The following is a 22745-nucleotide window of genomic DNA, read 5'->3' as shown; positions in this document are numbered from 1 at the left end:
AGAGCTGCTCTTCTTCCAGTGTGATAACAGAAAGAGAACTGAGCAGGAAGATATGAACATGGACAGTAAGGATTTGGCATGTGCCAAAAATCTAGCCTAGCTTGAGAGATATTCCAAATGAGCTAAGCTATACACAGGTACAGAAACCCTATGTGTGATTGCACAGAGAGATCATGATAAAGAAAGATGAGAAACATGCTAGTTGCTCTTTACTAATTTTCTTAATATGGCCTCAGATAATTGCAAAGTGGTAAAATGAATCAGAGTAGAAACACAAGTGTTCCTTGTTTATTTCTGCAAGTGATCTATAAATTGTGTTTCACTAGCCCAACAATAGTGTCATTGACACTTCAATTAAGAGCCTTTATTATTAAGACTCTTGAAGGATTCAGTGCTATACAGGCAACACTAACACATCAGATCTCTACATGTGTATCCAACTCTATGGAAAGGAACATGTTTCTTTTTCAACCAAAGGCTAATAGACTGTCTTTAACAGTGTAATAATTATAACTTTCCCCCCTAGCCATATGAAACAGAAGCTAAAGAGTTGGCATGGAAATGAATTCAATGTCAATACATCTTTTAAACCTGGATCTTCTGAAACACTGATAGCAGTTGAACTTGTGTGTTTTTTCTGTGCTACTTTGCTTCTGGTGCGCTATTGCAAAGACGTATTAGATGGAGAAGCAAATACCAAAAAGGTTTCTAACCTATTAAACAATGAGATATGTAATAAACAAAAATCCTACATTTCAACCTTAAGACTAGATTGTGCCATTTCTTTAAGAGCCTTTTAACGGGCACGAGCAGTAGAGTTTTAAAATATGCAAATGTATTTAAATATAATCAATCAGTTAAAAGCTATAAAATGATTTAAAAAACTAATCAGTTGACAGCACTAGTTAGAAATAAGAAGGTAATCAGTCTACTAACTTAGAATTAATGTCCTCAAAAATATTTATGAGAGCTGATATTTTTCAATAAACTATAAAAGGATTCCGAATGTATCCTCACACAAAAACAGCCCGCTTTCAGGTTCATTAAAAGGCAGGGAACCACTTAATAATAATAAAGTCTTTCTGCCAAAAATAAGGTTCACTTGATTATAGAATTTCGAAGAGAGGCATTCAGCTACATCACGAAGATAAAGTAAAACCTTAGACATCATAAATGGCTTGCTTCCAAATGATCCTGCTGCTTTGGGTATCAAGCATTTCAATGATTTGCATAAGGTATTTTAAAGCAACAAAGCATCAAGTTGTAACACATACTAAAATAAAATCCTTTACATGCAATTTTATAACAGCCCTCACCACCAGCTAAGTAGCCGTGGAGATTTCCTACAGCATTGTGGGAAAGTGCCTGCTGCTTTGAGTGAATGCATTAGCTTTGCTAAAGCTTTCTTTACTGTGTAGCAGATCCAGTGACTGACTCATAAACTGTCAATTGTTAGAGAGCACCTTTCTTGATCTAAGCGGTACATTTTGGAAGGGAGGGCTTTCTTCTGAATGCACAAGCACTCTCACACATATATCTAGCAAACTTTATAGAATGATACAACACGGCATGGCAGCGGCTGTGGTCAGTGGAGGCTGACTAGAACACTAGAATGCTGTGCACCACACAGTTAATCAGCCCCAAGGGCCAATCTGCCAATCTACAAAAAGATCTTGCCAGTTACACAAGAGGCTGCCTGTCTACCCTTTCACCTGAAGGTAATATATTGCCGTTGCTGTTGTCATTTAAACAGATCCTTGAGATACAGAAAAGAAATCTAGTCTAGTGTCATCATGATGCCATTGAGAAGATCAGCCCACTTTTGAGCACTGCATTGTTCATTTCTAAATGACAGGATTTCATGCACTGTTTTGGTTTCTAAACAACATTCAAGAACTGCAGACTATTTCATTTTCAAAATAAACAGAGCAGGAGCTAACTCTGATACAAAGAGAGCTCAAACGTGGATTTTAAGAGACAAAACCAATACTACCTTGTGTTTTTATGATAGATATCTATTTGTAATACAGCACAAAAGCTTTCCACATTCTAAACAAATTGCTTGCTGCTAATAATCACACCATACTTAATGGTATCTAACTTCCTAATCCAATTTTAGAGAAACAAATCCAATAATTACTTACATATGCTTTTTAATGATTACAATCTCAGAGGAATCCCAACTCTACACAAAAGCATTAAGAAATTGTATATGGATTTTATTAATGCAATGAATGGGATCAGTCACCCAGATTTCAATTACTACAAAAGCTTTTAAGCACATTTCTACGACAGAAGGAAGGAATGCATACAGAAGTGACAAAAACTGCTTAATCCCCATAGTGTTGATTTCTCACTGTTTTAGACTTCCAGTATCATCAGATCAAATTCTGCACTATGCTCTCTTCCACTCCTAAAATAAAGGAACCCAACCCCCTCCAAGCACACACAAAAACCCCTTGCATTTCTTCATCGGCAGGAGGAAAGAGAGGTGCAACACAAGAGAGTATTCTGGAATAGGAACAGTTAAACCCAGCAATGCATTCTTGGCCACTGCTGTGACAGGATTTATTTACAGCTTCCATTAAACACAGCAGCTCCATTACAAAGTGCTGTATGTGAGAAGAATTTTTGATTATACAATGCAAGTGCCGTACTGCATAAAACATAGCATGCCAACGTATTTCCCCCCCACCCGTAATTGGTTTGGGTCATTGTTTGATGGGTTTATGAATTCATTACAGGAAACAGATGGATCCCATAAATCAGAGCTATTCATCCAGCCAATCAAATGGGCAATTCCCTCCATCTCCTCCTCCCTCCCCCCGTTCTTAATGAAGCCACTTCCTTCGTGTCCAAAACTGTATGGTGTATAGAGAAAGAAGTTGTTAAAGCAACCTCAAAACAGGAACAGGAAACAGGAAACACCCTTTAAATAAAACCAATAAGGTAATCACACCCACAAAGAGGTACCCCCATTGAAGCCAGATACAAAGAAAAGAACTTACCCAGTTCAGCTGAAACACAGGAACTAAAGCAGAAAGGGTAAAATGTTCTGCTTTTTAGTAAGTTATGTTTTTAAGGGCAAGAAAACAGTTTTATAATGGAAATGCTTATTTTGCCCCCCATTCCACTTTCAGATGGTGAATTTTTATTCAGAAAATTACTTCCTTTGTCTACTAAACTCTCAAGTTTGACAACAGTGACATCTGCTGGTAAAAGTGAAAGTATCACAAATGTTACATAAGTAATGTTTCATATGTAGGTAGTTCTCTGCTATGTCTGTCTACACACAGAAAATTCCAAATCATGTGTAAAATGAAGTTTTACTCGAAGTGGTGCTTTTTTAAAAAAAATGAACAAGGTTTGTAATTTTTCCTCAACCCTGCTGCTTAAAGGTTTTAGTTACAATCTTCACATCTCTTTCTCTAAAATAGCGCCACTAAAAGACAATAAGGCTGTTCTGATTTATAGATTCAAGATTAACACTCCAGTCCTAAGCATATAGGATGACGACAATTCCACTGGTTTCAAAAGGAACTTATTGCCACATAAGAGTGCATAGAGATTTAGAAGATGGTATCAACCAAACTCTTTTGTTTAAACACTCACTTAGATATAGACAGGACACTAAGAGCATTTTGCTATAACCATCTAGGTTTGCTTGCTGTTGCTTGTGTACCATATTCTATTAGGATGCAGGAGTGGTGGCAGAGGTGGGGGGAGACCAAACATCCTTGACTTTCCATTTAGATTGTGGCCTTTACAAGTTTTATATTACAAGAGTAACCTTACACATCACATAAGACATGTCTAGTACATTTTTCAGTCTCGAACTCTAAGGGACACATTCCATGGTGAAGCCAAACATGAAGATAGCAATAAAATCAAAGATCAGTCAAAACAGGTACTTTGCTATATTTCACTTCACATTTTCTTTCTGGTTGTTTCAACAGCAATTCTTTTCTTATTTCCAATACATACACACTTTCTGATCCTAAAATTACAGGATCGTCTTTCTAAATGTTTTTAATTCAAAAGAACAGTGAATTTCCATAATACCCGTACAAACTCATAATCTCATGGTTGTGGGTTCAAGCCCCACATTGGACAATAGATTCCTGCATTGCAGAGAGCTGGACTAGATGACCCTTGTGGTCCCTCTACAATTCTATGATTCTATGAAACTGCTCTAAAGCTAACAGACTAGGTTTGGAGAAAGAGGGGCGCTTTCTGTGAAGCAGTCAGGTTCCAAGATTGCTCCATGTTTACCATCTGCTGTGAGAATCATGTGATTGGAAAGGACCTCAAAGATCATCTAGCCCAGGGATGGGAAACTTTCAGCCCTCCAGAAGTTTTTGAACTCCCAACTTCAATTGGCCAGTCAACATGGCCAATGATCAACCACGATGGATTCCTCACCTCTGATTTACCCCCAACTCCATGCCAATGAGGAAATCTGCTACTGGAGCATCCCCAATAGGTAGCAGGGTCAGCCTAAGGCATTTTGGCACCTGAGATGGACCACAAAATGGTGCCCACCCCTCTGGCCAAGGAAGAAGGAAATAATGAAGATATCGGGAACAAGCAGAAGGGATCAAATCAACCTTACCCTATGGCTGAACTGGGAATCAAAGGTGGGTGCAGGTCCCAAGAGACCCTGCCATTTCCCCCATAGGGATGGGAGGAGACCAGCAGTGCCTCCTATTCACTGAGAGGCCGCTATGGAGGCATCGTTGGGGGTGGGGTTGCTCAGGAGAAGACAGATCTGGCCTCCAAGTAGTGTGCTGCAGTTGCTGCAAGAACTATTACCAAGAAGCAGAAGGTAAGGACATAGGTATGTATTACCTGCTATAATATGTTATACACGGCGGCAGCAGTGGGCGATGCATTTCTCAGAGGCTGAATCTGCACTACCTGTGGATCCTGCTACTTAAGGTGGTCACTGTAGCTTGCCTCATGGACAGGCCAGCCCCAAGAGGTAGCCATCCAGCCTCTGATTAGAAACCTCTGTTAGACAAGTCCACCACCTTCCAAGGCAAACAGTTCTACTGTCAAGAAGCTTGCAATGTCAGAACACTTTTTCCTAATATGTAGTCTAAATCCTCTTTCCTGTAATTTGAACCCATAGGATCAGGTCCTACCTTCTGGAACAACAGAAATGAATTACTCCATTATCTATGTGACAGCTCTCAAATATGACTATCATATGAAGATGACTAAAATTTTACCTCTTAATTCTCTTTTCTCCATGCTAAGCATACCCAATTAGCAAGGAGTTGTGCTGCCATAGATGTGATGGCTATGGGAAAAGGCAAGACTTTACGCAGAGCAATTAAGCAGTGCCTCCACTGCCAAACATGCTCCCATATTCAAACCTACCAATAAAACCAAAATACCTAGAGGTTTGCTTTACAGACCAAACAAAAGCTGAACTTCTCAGGATGCTGAGAATTCTGCACCTTATACAAAACTCTGCAATTGTATTGTTCATGGCAAAGAATACAACATGGTATACTATATTAAAAATGTCACACATCTTTGCACCAAGAAGCAGAAGGTAAGGACAAAGGTATGTATTACCTGCTATAATATGTTATAGAGTATGGACTATGTTTTAATGTCAGCCAAAGCAATTCAATTTTCAGAGGATTCTGAAGAAATCTGTAAAAAATAACTGATCTATCACAGGAGATGGAAGAGAAAACACATGAAGAGATTGTATAGGGTTCCAGTTCATGAGGACAATGTATGAGGTCTGAACATCGGATTCGGCTACGTTCTGAATTGAATCAGGCTGAATTGGTTAATTTCTGCCCTGCCGCCATCAGGTTGAAGCAGCTACAAATCAAAACAGATAAAGTTGTCCCAAATCAATCTGTAGCAATTTGTGCTGATCTGTAGCTCAGAAAGTCAAACATACCAGCTTCAAACTGCTGCAATTATTAATTACAACGCCCTATAAGGAATATGCCAAGGTGTGGAGAGGGGGAGAATGATCTCACACCACCCAACACTCTCCAATCACAGGACTTTGCCTAATAGGAGCTGCAGGGCTAGTCTAGAATGCTATCATTCTACCCAACACTCTCCAAGTTCTATCTTTCCAGAAGTGTATGGTGGAGTGAGATGGCGTTTGTTTTCTGTTCTTTCCCAATAAATCCCAGCTCCATCCTTAAAAACAAAAAAGTCTGTCTTAGTATCCCACCCCCTCCAAAATTTGGCTCTAGTTTTTAGGTAAGGTTTATTTACAGCTGTATTCAGTTTTCTGTGTCTATCTTTATTAGTACTTAGCCTTGTGTGTCTATTGTGAATACATAACACAGTCTAGTACTTTATTATTATAGCAGTCAGCTGTACCCTTGAGTTTTTCTGATTGTTGTTGTTGTTGTACTTTCCAACTGCTAAGCAATTTAACAGCCTAGTTGTGGGGTAGCTCTTTGCTAAGAAATTATTATTATTTGGCCACCCACACCTTGTGGGCATATTAACCAAGCTTTTGACTTCAGTATCATCGTCACTATTATTATTTCCCATTACCAATCACAGTGAATATTATTAAATATTTCTATTCTCCACCCCCTCATTCACTCCTGCTGCTGGAAATCTACCCCACTACATGAGATGGTCTCTTCTGTGACTCCAATGAACATTAGTTTTCCCTCATTGCTAAATATCTACCTCTCAAATGACTTCTGTACTTGTATCATTTCACTATCATTTATGCATATCTTTATCCTGATGCTGCTTGCCTGTGCCTAGTATTCAAGCTTTTTATATTATAATTAAAAAACCCTCAAACATTTTCAAAATTTTGATGGAAGTCCCAGGGCAGACCCTGTTTTTTTTTAATCTATTTTTGAAAAAAAAGCTAATTTTAAAGCTATCTAGTCCTAGAACTACCCATCTGAACTTTGGCAGCGATTATCCTATCTGTAGGAGCTACCATGTCTCCAACATTCAGAAACCTATGTGAATATATACATATATTTTTATATAGCCATTTGGTTTCATGACACTAGTCAATAAGATTTCCAGATCGCAATCTGGATTCCAAACGGGGCTGGAACGGGACCAAATCAGGCCAGACTGGATTTACACCTCAGGGCCACAAATTGGATTGGGGGATCCATGACCAGCCCTGCAACCTATGCATGGTCAGAAGACTTCTCTTTTACAGAGATGCCCCCAATGTGGAAAATGGGGGAGCAATAGAGGAGGTAGAGGTGAGACCAGTGCATTCAGCTCCATTCTCTATCCATGTTACATTAATACATGGATTATATAATTAAATTGTATTAATTTGGAATTAATTGGTATTTGTATAAACTGTATAGTTGGGTTAATATTGGGAAACTAATAAAAATTATTTGGAAAAAAAGGATTACAGTGGTACCTCGGGTTACGTACGCTTCAGGTTACAGACTCTGCTAACCCAGAAATAGTACCTCGGGTTAAGAACTTTGCTTCAGGATGAGAACAGAAATCGTGCTCCGGCGGCGCAGCAGCAGAGGGAGGCCCCATTAGCTAAAGTGGTGCTTCAGCTTAAGAACAGTTTCAGGTTAAGAACGGAGCTCCGGAACGAATTAAGTACTTAACCCAAGGTACCACTGTATAGACAAAAGAATACTCAAATACTGTTATATAGCCTGCGGCTCATCTACTAAATACCGTATTTTTCGCCCTATACGACGCACTTTTTCCCCTCCAAAAATGAAGGGGAAATGTGTGTGCGTCCTATGGGGCGAATGCAGGCTTTCGCTGAAGCCTGGAGAGCGAGAGGCATCGGTGCGCACCAAACCCTCTCGCTCTCCAGGCTTCAGGAAGCTATCCGCAAGCCTTGCGAGCCTGGGGGAGTTCCCGCAGGCTCGCAAGGCTTGCGGGTGGCAGCCTGCAGCCCAGAGCATGGGGCGCCCTCCGGAGGACGCCTCGTGCTTCAGGAAGGTGTCCGCAGGCCTCGTGCGCCCAGCAGGAGGTCCCGCCAGGCGTGCGAGGCTTGGGGCGGCAGCCTGCATCCCGAAGCACGGGGTGCCCTCCAGAGGACGCCCCGTGCTTCGGGAAGGTGTCCGCAAGCCTCCCGTGCCCTTCGGGAGGTCCCGCCGGGCGTGCGAGGCTTGGGGCGGCAGCCTGTTCTTCGGGCTTCCCCCTCCCCCAGCCCCGCAAGCTCCCAGAGCGATGCCAAAGCTGCACGCAGCTTCGGCATGGCTCTGGGTCCTGTTCTGGGGGAAGCTCGGGCTTGCGGAGAGCTTCCTGTTCTGGGAGCTGGGGTCGGGGGAAGCTCGGGCTTCCCCCGCCCCAGCCCCGCGCCTGGGGGGGGAAAATAATTTTTCCCCTTTATTCCCCCCCCCCCCCAAATCTAGGTGCATCCTATGGGCCGGTGCGTCCTATAGGGCGAAAAATACGGTAGATAACACGTATTGTTTCATGATGCTTCTGCCCTTTAAAAACTTTAAAATAATGTTTCTAAATAACTCAGTAGTGTTAAGTTATAACAAGAGCTAAGGAAAGGGAGAGAGAGAAATTTAGAAGATGGAGAAGAAGCGGATAGGCAGGGAATAGACAGCAAACCATGGAAGGAGGGGAAGGGAAGTATATGAAAGGACGTATTCTTATTATTTCTTTTTGAATATAATAGTTTACGTATTAATGCTGAATTGCAACAGAAAAGCAAATAAAAAATATTTTCAGAAAAAAATGTTTTTAGATAGGAACATCTTCACATGTGTGTTACCTTTTTTTCTTAACATCAAAGAAGAATCTGTTAGGTTTGTTAATGCCCTTAGTTCTTGCATGTTAGAACATGGTCCAGAACCATAAAATGTTTCCTTTGGCTGACTAATAAGGCCAGCATTCTCTGCTGGTTAGTACACTTTTCTTTTTTAAAAAACACACACAAGAAAACAGACATTCTAGTGCTCAGTACTGAAAACTTGGAATGATAAAGTATCAGGAGAGCTCTTCATTAATTCAGCTGAAGCCTAACAGAATTTTATGTCTGCAGGGCCATCATACATTAATGACATATATGGGAAGCAGCATTTAAATTATTCAGCAACACTAGGAATGCAGATCCAGCAGTTTTTAGATTTCTCAACTGCTATATAAAAAACCCCTACCCTCTCTCACTTGCTCATTCTCTCTCTCTCTGCCTCTCTCACACACAATTCTGCAATCAATGAGTTGATGAAAACCAGCAGCACTCCTTTCAATTTGTTGCACACATAACAATGAACCCTTCTGTTTTTCTTGCAGATGTAGCCGCTCTTTTACATGACCAGAGAAGCCTTCAAATTTATGTTCGCTAAATCTTCCAGGGCAATTCCAGCTATTATAAACATATAAACAAGTGGCTTCCTCTAAAAACACCAAAGAGACTAGAATCAGGCATAGAGCAAACAGAATCCATATGTCTGTGTTTACAGACTAACAACAACGGTGCCAGTGTGCAGAGCTGGCTTATTCTATTTGTTGTTTTAGTTGGCAGCTCTTGCTTGAGCACCCGTTGCCATGGCAACTCTGTGCACAACTCACAATGCACCCAAACGAACTCGGAGCTAAATTAACTTATTGCATGTCACCAATGAGAAATGACTGTTCAGAGGTAATTTTCTGTACTAATATGTAATAGAGTTAACTCTCTAAATTGAATTAAATTAATTAAATGCCACTCCCAGTAAATCAGATTCTATTACATCAATGTTAAAATAAATTAAATGTTTTATTAAAACCACTAATAATATTATGCTATTACTTCATTCATTCAAAATTCTGTACAGTTGATTTTAGACACATGCATGCTTTGCACTAACTTGAATGGTCTGCATTTGATACAGCTCTGCTTACAGCAAATTATGACAAGGAACAGGGCAAAGTTGGTTTCAATCAAATCACCCATGCTATAATACCACTGTTTTAAACATTTTTTTCAAGCTTAAGATGTGGACTCCATATTCTCTCTCTCTCTCTCTCTCTCTCTCTCTCTCACACACACACACACACACACACACATTTTAGAGGGGCAGCTCAGAAAAGATCAAGAACATGTGAAGTAACAACATATAAAGCAAACTTTAAAAAGAGTTACAGAAAAATGTAACACCCTTAGAGGAGGGGGAATTTAAAAAAGGAAATAAAATTAATAAATTCAGAATTCCAATTTGTACAAAATGTTGGCTATCAAGTTACATATCATCATTCCATAGAAATACTTTGGAGTCACTGTGGACAAGGTTCAAAAAGTCATTGGCACATGTTAGGAATCATTAGGAAACACCAATGAGTACTGTGCAGAGTTATCACACAAGAACTGGAAAAGATACAGAGAAGAGGGGAAAACCCCACACAGCATGGCATCCTATCAATGAAGAGGGAAACCCTGCATATCAGAACCACTCTTTATGAACAATCTAAAAGAGGAATCTTCTGCAAACAGCAGAGGGAGCACACACTATTCTTATGCCTGTGTTGATCCTGCAGATACTGGTGTTACTCAGAGAGGGCGGGGGAGATGCAATGCTCATTTCATTAAAGGTACAGAAGAGTTAACATTTCAGTAAAGGAGAAATGCTTAACATCTTTGGCCCTTATTTTCTGCATTTCTTCAAAAACTTTAGGAAAGGAGGTGTGTCAAATGCTTCCACGTGGAAGGCTTTTTAAGAAGTTATGCCCTCTTCCAGGATGCTCCATTTCCCCACCTTCCCCCCAATTGCTTGCAAGAGGCACTCAGCTGAATATGTTTAATATCCATCAAGCACTTTTTGAGTTCTTTAACCCCACTATTCAGGGAAATACTGTGTTTAGATTTATGCACATTCATGAGACATCTGTTTAAAAACCTTTTTTTTTTTAAAATTGTGCATCTGATATGTACTGGATTATAAGAGACACATCCAACCTATCAATTGTGGAGATCATACCCTTGTATGAACACACTTCCCTTTAAAATATGAGCCTTTTTTGGTCATTGCATCTGTATACTGTAAAATACAGCTATTTACAAACATATGTACCCTTCACAACTGACATGGTGAATGTATATTAGTCCTCTGATAACTGTTACCTACGTAGAGAACAATGGAGAGGAGGATGTCCTAATTATTAGAACGCACCTTTTAAAATATGTCTGTTATCATGGGGAATGTGACCACATATGAAACTGAACATACAGAAGGTCTCCAGATACAGAGACCTTGTATGCCTATGGTGCTCAGGATCATGGCCAATGTATTTTTGAAATATGAAATAAACACTCCTAAAAATGGCAACATGCTTAGAATAATCTTTCCTGTATATCACAATATAAAGCAGTCTTCTTCAAATATTGCAACTATGGGATGCAGCTATCAGAAGTTGCCCTTCGCATATAGACAATAATCCCTGAGTATATAGATCTCAGCCTATCCTACTCTGCCCCATGCCAAAACAAAAATGAATTTTCTAAAACCATTGTGATTTCTAAAATTTCAACTGTTTGGGCACATCACAGCTGGTGTGGCTTAATAAAGTGCACTAGGCAAAGCACATTAGAGCAGAAAAAGTCTTTTATTGCACAGTGAAGTATACACTGTGGGCGGATAAATAACCATAAAGCAGCAGGAAGCTTGATCACAACTACCTCAACTATTGTTGAGTAGTTGGGCTAAATTTATATTCTAGCCAGCACAGTGCTATTCTGTGAGATTGATTTTCCTGAATGACCTTTTGGCCCGACACAAAACTCGCAAGCTCTCTCAGCAAATCACTGACGTTTAATGCTTCTTTTCCTTAGAAAAGCAAAGAAAGGCAGGCATAGTATTTTGCTTAATTCAATTCATCAAACAAAACAGAGGAAAGGTGGGGAAAGGCAAGGATGTCGTCTATACCAGGATCACCGGAGGATTTGTGAGAGCTGAGTTATTGAATCTACTATTCCTATTCCACCATTAGCGAATCGGGACTAAAGCTTTTAAGCTTTAAATATAACCAGAGGGGGAGGGCAAAAAGTGATTCCCACGTTTTTCAGACTGTGGCTTTATCTGAATTTTAAACATTTTGCTAAACTATGATGAGCAATTTTGGAATGGTACCCAACTTGTCACCTCTCATTAGTGAAGATTTATAGCACATCCAGTGTACAGTGGTACCTCGGGTTAAGAACTTAATTCGTTCTGGAGGTCCATTCTTAACCTGAAACTGTTCTTAACCTGAGGTACCACTTTAGCTAATGGGGCCTCCCACTGCCGCTGTGCCGCCACTGCGCAATTTCTGTTCTCATCCTGAAGCAAAGTTCTTAACCCGAGGTACTATTTCTGGGTTAGCGGAGTCTGTAACCTGAAGTGTCTGTTACCTGAAGCATCTGTAACCTGAGGTACCACTGTATTCCTTCCTTAGTAACAAGAAAAAGAAAGATTCATCTAAGGATAAAAGGGAGCACTATAACAGAGTAGCTGTCTCTGTTTTTGTTTTTTGGGGGGGTTTTTTGTTCCTCATATTACTTTGTAAGTGGCCTGTACACTGATGGTGTTCTAAAAATGAATAACAAACTACAAAACTTGCAAAAGAGGAGCTCTTAAACATTCTCTGCAAAGACCATCAGGAAACCTAAGGGGCAGTGAACTCAACAGACTTTCCATGGATCCAACAAATCTAGAACTTTCTTTTATGAACTAATTAAAAGTTGCTTATCAATAACTAGTTGTTCTTCGTGTGCTGTGAAATGGGTTTTCAGATTCCACAGAGCAACTTAGAGAATGTTCTAGAGACAATGGTTAAGTATTCTTTCCTTCTATTTTGCACATGTCTAAAGAGGTGTAGTGAGTGCTGGCCTCTTTGCTTGCTTCATAACCACACTGAGAGTTTACAACCTAAAGCATGGATGAGGAACACGCTGCCTTCAAAATGTTGTTTGCATCCAACTTCCAGCAGACCCAGGCAACATGGCAGGGATAGTGGGAGTTTCAGTAAAATAGCATCTGGAGGGCCCCAAGTTCCTCACTCCTAATTTAAAGACACATCTGTAGTGTGGGTTGTATGACAACATTTGGATTATTGCTCTATGTAGTCATAAGAAACCTACTTTTGTTCTTCATAATAACTCTCCATGACACAAACTAGCATACCTGGAGAAAGTTGCTGATGTTGTCAGGCAAACAAGGCTATTGAGAATACTGGTATCAAAAGTAGTACTGGAGTGCACTCCCCTTTCTGGGATAATAACCCCTCTGGAAAAGTCAATGAATTTGGCCATGGCTTCTATGGAATGTCCTCTAACATCACATAGAAGAGATTGTCCCAACAACTCATGATAATGTGACAGTGAAAATGATCAAGCAGAAAAGTCATTTGTTGGATCTCCAGAGCAAAGAAAGAGGTTAACATATCTGTGGAAAGCAGCTACTCCTTTCAGTGACCAGAACAGATACCATAAACACCTCTGTGAATCCCTAACATATTCCATGTTTTGTGGTTTGGAATTTTAATACACTTTGGAAGCAAATCTTGGCTAAAAAGCAAGGCATAAATATGAATGAATGAATAAAATTAAAAAATGCATATGCTTTATATCTCATCAACTATATATCTGCATGACTAATCATGACAGAAAATGCAGACTGCAGTAATCAACACATGAATCCTAAGAATTGTAGCAGATAAAGATGACACATTTAGCTCCTTTAAACCTTTTCCATGTCTAGTTAGACACATGCAAGTTCCTTTCAAATGAACACTAAACATGTGTACGCTGCAGACAAACATCAAGGAATGGATCTCACCATCATGCTCTGTCTGCAAGCATCCCTGTGTCACTTGATTGGCCATTGCTGGAGACAGAGTGCTGAACTGAATATACTTTTAGTGTTATCCAGCAATGCTATGGTATTTGTGTAGAAAGTCTTTCTTGAAACAGCTCTCAGTTATGCACTGGAACAGTAACATCAAAAGCAGAAAATCTTTTCCAAAGAACCTTCTATTGCAAGACGGTACATATATTTATTTTGGATAGTTTGTACATTCTATGCCATGAATGAAAACGTTTAGCTATATGAGGCCCCTGTGTAATATTTAATTGGCAGCATGCCACATACACCCACATACAGGAAGAACGTTTTTCTGCTTAACCAGTCACTCCTTCCTGAGACTACAGGAGACAATGTGGCTAAGTAAGCAGTAGTTGGTGTTATTTTACACCAAACTATACCTAACAGGATATGCGATTCCACTTTCTTTCAAAACACAGTATGAAAGTTAACTGTTTTCTGTTGTTGTTTTTCATTAGAGAGAGAAAAATACAGCAGGGGTCCCTGTTGAAAAAGGTAAAAGTATTTTTGAGAAGAACCAAGAATCAATCAGAATTTTCTATCAGGTTGGGGGAAGAAAGGTATCCAAGCTAACTGGGATCTCTCAGTATGACTTCTGCTGCTGGCTCCATCATCTTCCTAAAAGTCCCATCAATTAAAGTAAACTGGGCAGGGCTGGGGAAAGATAAAGAGACAGAGCCACTATCATGGTTATCAAGATGTAATTCCCTGAATGTCGTGTTCCTGAAACTTTGCCATCAAGGGACAACAGGTTTGCTGAAGTGAATGAAACAAAGCAGGAGGACTGAATATTGGAACTACTATTTGTTCCTGCTAAACAAACAGCTTACTGTTCCAGATGGAGAAAGAGAAAGATTTTGATGTTGATTATCCATTGGTCAATGGAGTCTAAGAAGTCACCCTGGTACAGATTTATCGTAACGCCTCATGTGATCAGCCTAAAGTGAGCCAGTGTGGTGTAGTGGTTAAGAGCGGTAGTCTCCTAATCTGGGGAACCGGGTTCGCGTCTCCGCTCCTCCACATGCAGCTGCTGGGTGACCTTGGGCCAGTCACACTTCTCTGAAGTCTCTCAGCCCCACTCACCTCACAGAGTGTTTGTTGTGGGGGAGGAAGGGAAAGGAGATTGTTAGCCGCTTTGAGACTCCTGAAGGGGAGTGAAAGGCGGGATATCAAATCCAAACTCTTCTTCTTCTTCTTCTAAACATCTTCAGAAACTTTTTGATTCATTCCTGTTTAAGAATAGTATTTCTCCACCCACTTTCTTTGTAATGATGAAGCAAAAAGATGCATGACAGTGACAGTGAGGGGCACTTTCCCAAATTACTTGACATGGAGCAGCAGGAAAGAATCGTTCCATTGTCCTCCAAGTCTAAAAGGCTGTCAGCCTCCACCATATTTTTGAGGCAAAATCAGGAAGAATGGGACTTTCAGGTGGAACACTGATTGCTACTTCTGATCTGAAGTCTTGACCTCACTCTGAAATGCTAACCTGAAGCAGGGCTGTGTATATTTCTATGTATTCTATGCAAGTGAAGAAGAAACATAGGCTCTAGCACTGGGTACAGAATTATTCTTATCAGTGTTCATTTTTGTAGGGAGTATTTTTAGTCTCATGACTGCAAATGCATGCTTGAAAATGCCTGGTAAGATATGATGAAACCTCAAAACCCAAAGGTGTGGTTAAATAAGATTTCTAGTGGGCAAGACTTCAGTATTACATGTAGGCTCAGGGGTAGGGGACGTTTTTCAGCCATATTCCGTCATGGAATCTTCCAGGTGTCACATATGCCTTAAAAACAACTACCTACACACTCCCTGAACATTGGGGTTCCTTCCAATTCTATGAAATCGTGCAGCGGCGGTGCAGTAGCAGTGGGAGGCCCCATTAGCTAAAGTGGTACCTCAGGTTAAGAACGGTTTCAGGTTAAGAACGGACCTCCGGAACAAATTAAGTTCGTAACCAGAGGTACCACTGTATGCAAACTATAGTTAGCAGGAACCATGGTTTGCCCAATTCAGATATCATGGCAAACTATGGCTATCTCAAACCAGAGAAGGGAAGGAGGAGGAACTTGCTCATGATGCCTGAAGTAAGTGTATGTCTGCGAGCTTAAAACCAGTATCACAACAGTCTAAAGACTGCACACACAATGAAACAGTTCAATGCCTATATTCTGTATTGGAATGACAATTCTAAATAATTGCAAGCAATGAATATTTTATAAGGAATCAATTATTCAATTACCTTTGGTTTTTTGTTCAGCAGCCTGAAAAACAAAAAGAATAAAAGTTGTTAGTAGCAAGATTTTTACTGAAGACATCTGTGAAAATCATCTTGCAATCAACCACACCATAGATAAAATATAACCAAATATGGCTTGTTCGACAGTTTAGAATACACAATTTTTTTAAGAATAGAGGAGGACAGAGCTGTTGTTTTTCCATAGCCTTTTACTGGCAGCAGAACACCTGAAGTATATTACAGTGCTTACTTTTTTTCTTCTTGGTGGAACAAGAAGAATGAAGTCTTACAGATGCAAGCAGTAGGGTGTTTAGGACCGCAACCAAACAATAGTAAAACTAGGCTTCAGCACAAAAGGGCAATCACTTCATAGCTATCTCTTCACAAAAACACTACTTCCTTGAGAGATCTCAACATTTAGGAGCACATATATGAAGAATGTGAGCTGTGACCAACCCTCGCTCTCTGGCACATGCATGTATACATTTAGGCAATGGTTTATGGCATAAAAAACATTTATTTATATGCATATAAAAATGTGTATTCTACTTGGGAAGCCACTATATTTCTAAGTTAAAATTTCTTACATCTTTTCCTCTAGAAGTTTGTTCATTTTAACTCATGATTCTGCTTTAAAGTGAAAGCAAAGATGGGCCCTCAGCAGCAGAAGTCAACATACAGGTCTAGTTTGATAAAACAAATTGCTGCTTTACCACTTAAGAAATGAATGTACAGAACATATGCTACGAAGTTTATTTTGAATATATGTTATAATTTACAGATTACCTATGTATAGACACTACTGAGACAGGCAGTGTTAAGCTTTGAAATATGAACATCACCCATAATGATACATTATGAAATAAGGCACTTCAGTATATTTACAGAGAACTCTTGGCACTAATCACACAAGCAGTTAAATAATTACATGAACTGAGCAATGAAAATAGTTTAGAGTGTCAATGAAAGAATTAGACTAAGTAAGGAAATATTTTTATATCTTGAAGATATACAAGGTAAAACAGGAGCGGGTGGTGCTGTGGTCTAAACCACTGAACCTCTTGGCCTTGCTGATCAGAAGGTCGGCGGTTCGAATCCACAGTACAATCTACAAGTACCTTAAATGAGTATATTTGCAAATAACCATTATTCTGTTGAAAGAAATTGACTTGAAACTGCCTTAAATGCAATAAAATGACTGTAAGTTGCTTGCAAATCAGAATCACAGAAAGAATTTTATGAGCAGTTTAAATATATTAAGTTTTGGGTGGAAAAAGTAGATACTAGAGGTGTTAAAGGTTAACATTTTTAATGCCTAGTCTCAAAAGAGCTACTTAAAATACATTCAAATGCTTGGACATACTCAGTGGGGATTCTGGCTCCCCCTTCTCTTTGAGCAAATGACTGCAGGGCCAGAATTCCAGGGCCAGGTATTTCAAAGAGCCTCCTGAGAGAAGTGTGTCTGGCCCCTTGCTCCCTGAGTTTTAGTGGGCGGTGAATTCGCTTTTATTTAAGCAGGCCTTTGTAGGTGTCTGATTTTATCATACATTCCGCTACTGATTTACATTGATGTTTTTTGTTGTAATTCATTACGATTTTAGGCTGTGTTTTTGTTTATGTGTATCACACTGATATATTTGAAATCTACCTGAACCCTCTGGTAAAACAGTGGGGCAGAAACATGTTTATTATCATCTTCCCCATCACCCTCATCACTATAAGTTGCTCCCGAAAATTTCCTCCATTTGGTCTGTGGCATGGGGGCTGCTGCTTTTTGAGAAGCTCAAGCCCAAATCCCGAACCTTCCCCAGGCATGTGGAACTAGCTGCACAGTTCTTTATATCCTGGCAACATGTGTTACTAAAATATTGTTCATAATTAAACTACAACTTATAAACTGAATTTGTATGAAAGAAAAATCCTTAATTATACATAATGGTCTATAGACCAGATATTAACAAATGGGCTATTTTGATCTGGCTTCAAGCCCTGTTTCAGGATAGAAGCAGCCTTCGTCACTCTAATGGGGTTTGGATAGAAGGAGTGAAAGCCTATTGGTTTTCCTGGACCTCTCAGCAGCCTTTGATAGCATCAACCATGGGTTTCTTTTGGAACAGTTGTCTGGGTTAGGTTTAGGAGGCCTCTGGCCCCTCTTGGATAATAAATATGGGGATTTCTAATCCAATTATAGTAACAGCATTTTCTTAGATGCACAGATGCATAAATCACATGTTATATTTCTGCCTGTTAGAAGAAAAGTGACGAAAACCAAATATAGGCATAAAATTTGGTAGCTTTTACAAATACAGTGGCGCCCCGCAAGACGAATGCCTCGCAAGACAGAAAACTCGCTATACGAAAGGGTTTTCCGTTTTATGAGCTGCTTTGCAAGACGAATTTCCCTATGGGCTTGCATCGCAAGACGAAAACGTCTTGCAAGTTTGTTTCCTTTTTCTTAACACCGTTAATACAGTTGCGACTTGACTTCGAGGAGCAACTCATAGAACGCAGTGTACATAGTAGCCTTTTTTGAGGTTTTTAAAGACTTTGGTGATTTTTGAAGCTTTTCCAAAACTTCTTTTGCAGCAATTTGGTAAGTTAAGCTTTTAAAACTTTTTTTTGGGGGGGTTGGATTTTGGGTTGGGGTGTTTGGAATTAAAGGACTTGGTGTTGGGGAGGGGTTTGCAAGAATCTGGAAGCTTGTGTGTTTTTTTTCCTGCATTTTTATGATTTTCTGTGACCATTGGGGCACTCTGCTGTTTTTTAAAAAAATTTCTGGGTTTGAATTTTGAAATGCTCTTTACAGTATGTGTGACTTTAAAGAGCACTTAATAAACTCTTGTTGTACTAAATTTGGCTTTGTTTGGACTTTTTTTACCATAGGAACGCATTAATTGATTTTCAATGCATTCCTATGGGATTTCGTGCTTGGCAAGACGAAAAATTCGCTAGACAAAAAAATTCGCAGAACGAATTAATTTCATCTTGCGAGGCACCACTGTATTGGTCACAGACTATGGGACTATATATAAAAGCAAATCCAAATAATTAATCCAAGACACACTGGTTAAATCACCCTAAAATACTAAAATTACATCATTAAGGAGGCATTCAAACAAACCTTTTTCTGAGCACCTTCCTTCTTTTTCTTTTCTTCCTGCTTTTTCTTTTTCTTTTCTTCCATCAAATGTTCCTCTTCTTGTGTTTGTTCTTTCTCCCTGTTTAAAATGGGAGAATGGTAACTGTTTTAGGGAGGGTTGTTTTACACAAAAGCTGTAAATAAGACTGCTAAGCTGTAAATAAGCTGCTAATATTTAAATGCATTTTATACTACAATGTGCATTTAAAAAATAATAATCAGTAACCCACAACTCTTTACTACTGTAACAAACAACATTTAGAAAGAATTGGCATTAATTAATAACCCTATAAAAGCAATCAAAATTTCCAAGTCTTACAAGAGGCATTTCCTGTATGTTCCATACGTCTTCAATTGTTCTCCACATACCATAGATGAGACCAAATATAGTATGAGCAAATGTCTCAAGCAACATGGCTATTCTTTCCCCTCTCTCCATTCCACTACAGCACTCCACATGTCACCCAAATCTGCTCTGAATGACTGGGGGAGCCTCCAAAGCATACTTTAGGGGTGTGCGGGGAGTGGAATACAGTACCTACAACTTATTAAGTGAACACTTGAGAAACATTAAATATACACACCTGAAACTCTTTTTTAAAAGTTTCACTAGATTGGTAAGAAACCTGATGCAAAAACCCATAAAAACCTAACCCTAATAAATAATAGAAAAATAGTATTAGAGGGACTGTGTTGTTATTTAGTCGTTTAGTCGTGTCCAACTCTTCGTGACCCCATGGACCAGAGTACGCCAGGCACTCCTGTCTTCCACTGCCTCCCGCAGTTAGAGGGATTAATTAGAGGGATTAATAAATGACAAATTAGCAAAAATTGCAGCTAAAAACTAGTAACTACATCTTTAGTGGGGATGTAGGTACAAATTTCACTAAAAATGCAAAAGGGCTAACATTTCATTACAATTGGAATAAGTAGCTGATGGAACAAAGGTAGTGGAGGTGAGGAGATGGATTATAATTTTATTCTGAAGAATAAATCTATACTTTTTTACATTTTAAAAATCACTTAAGCTCCATTTGTTTTCTGTACTGTATTTCAACTTAAAATATTAGAGTTATGAGTAACTGAACATAAAAAGGCCAAGGTTCAGTCACACTGTACCTCCAGAGAGGGTTCAAAAATTACACATAGGCAACCCAATCCACTCTACAATTTAATTTCAGGCCAAGAATTTTGGTTTTACTGGGCTGCAGATCAAGCTAAATGTGTTAAGTATGCTAAAAACTCACACATCTTCCGCACCATCAAGCTGTTTTTCAATAGGTATGGTTACAGCTTATTTCCCAACGCTTTTCCAGCTGGTAACAATAGCAATCTCTCTCATGGGCACTGTGCTACAGTTTGTAAATTGGCAAATTTGAGAAAATAGATAGGAGGTCTGTCACTCTTCTGTCATTTTTACCCAGTGTCAGATATCCAGCATACAAAATCCTGACCCATTGTGATAGCAGATGAAGATTTTGACCCTACACCATAGTTCTGTACAAGCAAGATCAATGAACTATGAATTATGTTGTTACGCAGCCAGCAACTATGAACTCTGCTAAAAATAAGCCTCTCTCAAAGCAGAAATTTGTTCAAGAGTTAATTATCTGTCTTTTTTCAAGTATAACCTCAGTGTGAAGCTTTTTAAAGGGAGTATTTGGACAGTACAAAGGGAGTACTGAACAGTATATTCATACAGAAATTTGAAAATATTACACACACACACACACACACACACACACTGTATGTGGCCTAATTTGAAGCTAAACATTTTTTTTTTTAAGTATTTATTAGTAACTCACTGAGGAACATGGGGACACACTCCTGTTTAGGATACAAAGGGATGTGTCTTAGATCAGGTAAGGAGAACCTGTGGCGCTCAAAGATATTGATGGACTACAACTTTCACCACCCCTGACCATGCTGGCTGGCATTGATGGGAGAAGTCCAATAACATCTGGAGGACCACAGGTTTCCCATCCATCTTAGATGGCAAAATGTAGTCTTTTTTACTACCTTTAACACTGCAATCAAGAGGTTTGGGAACTGCAGCTCCCAGAGTACCTTTAACTTTGCCTTTTGTGTTTTGGGAATATTTTAACTCAAACTGCAACTGTGACAAAAGCTGTGGAGGAACAAAAGCAAATGTAGGGGGGCTGCAGTTTGCTATGCCAGGAAAAGAGCCAGTGTTTGTGTGTATGTTTGTGTTACAATCATGGCTAAAATCATAGAAAAAACGTTGTAAACTTGGATCACAGAGTAACTCTTGGATAGTTAAAATGTGAATGTACGGACAGATAAACCCTGCAAAGAAAACCATAGCTTGAAGTTTTTGTTTATTTATTGTGGGGGGGGGGGACTGCCCATCAGCTGTGAATTTCAGAAAGGGTTTGAAAATTAAAACTGTGTACAGTTCTAGTTACCTCACCTCAAAAAAGGATACTGCAGAACTGGAAAAAGGTTCAGAAAAAGGCAACCAAAATGATCAAGGGGTTAGAGGAACTCCCCTATCAGGGAAGATTACATTTGAGGCTTTTTAGTTTAGAAAAAGAAGCAAGTAAGGCAAAGAAGACAGAGGTGTAAAGGTATTCATGGTGTATAGGAAGGATACCTTTAAAGGGGGATTAGACAAATTCATAGGGGATATACATGTCAGTGGCTACTAGCCAAAATGGCTGTGTTCTATCTCCACTGTTGGAGATATATTCAGAGTCAGACTCACTTGCTGGGAGTCACTAGTGTGGAGAGTGCTACTGCACGCAGGTCCTGTTTGTGGGTTTCCCATAGGCCAGAGGTCAGCAACCTAAGGCCCATGGGCCGGAAGCAGACCATGAGGGTCACTTAATCGGCCCATGAGCCACCCCCGAACCGAGCCGCCCGCTTGGCGAATCCCCGCGTGCTGCGCTAAACCATGTGATAAAAACACTGTCTAAAGTCTGTAGCATACACATAACTTGTCAATATGGATGCTCACACAAAATAAGGAAAGGCAAATGTCACTGCTGGTGTGTGGCAAAGCTTTTAAGCCAGTGGTGGCCAAACTTGGCCCTCCAGCTGTTTTTGAACTACAACGCCCATCATCCCTAGCTAACAAGACCAGTGGTCAGGGAGGATAGGAATTGTAGTCCCAAAACAGCTGGAGGGCCCAGTTTGGCCACCACTGTTTTAAACATTGTGGGTTTACTGAAGTCGTCCTATTAGTGCAAGGATTTCTGTCTTGCACCCCTCCCCCCAAATCTGTTCTAGGGTTTTTTCCAATCCTCTAGAGAAGATGGGAGGAAGGACAGGAAAACTCTTTAGGTTTTTAAAAGACATGATTTCACTGTAACTTATCACCGCTCAAATATACACCTCTACTTTATACCTATCTACACAGCAATAGGCTATCAGAAAAAAATGACACCGATTTCTTCCTCTGCTATATTGGCTGGAGGCTCACATGTCTGCTAGTACCATACAGGAAGGGGTGCTTTTTCCCATCTCTCACAAATTAGAAGATTCACTTTTGCCACATACTAACTGCATCTCATGAAGGAGAGTTACACTAGAAATACTGCCCCACCCC

The 22745-nt window shown here is 39.7% G+C and overlaps 1 protein-coding gene across 10 annotated transcripts in view; it reads right to left on the bottom strand.

The window, feature by feature from the left end:
* Positions 1-22745, bottom strand: part of TNRC6C (trinucleotide repeat containing adaptor 6C) — a 113296-nt gene that overhangs the window by 67426 nt on the left and 23125 nt on the right. For all 10 annotated transcript variants that reach the window (XM_083597844.1, XM_083597837.1, XM_083597845.1 and 7 more), the window contains 2 exons: positions 19160-19256; positions 16042-16063 (listed from right to left, as the gene is read on the bottom strand). In XM_083597844.1, the coding sequence (XP_083453970.1) occupies positions 16042-16063; positions 19160-19222 (85 nt within the window). In that variant the 5' untranslated portion in view covers positions 19223-19256. The remainder of the gene's footprint in view (positions 1-16041; positions 16064-19159; positions 19257-22745) is intronic.

This window comes from Podarcis filfolensis, assembly GCF_964270895.1.
Source record: "Podarcis filfolensis genome assembly, chromosome: 2".
NCBI lineage: Eukaryota > Metazoa > Chordata > Lepidosauria > Squamata > Lacertidae > Podarcis > Podarcis filfolensis.
Note: the sequence above shows the minus strand (reverse complement) of the source record. Positions and strands in the feature narration are given on the sequence as shown.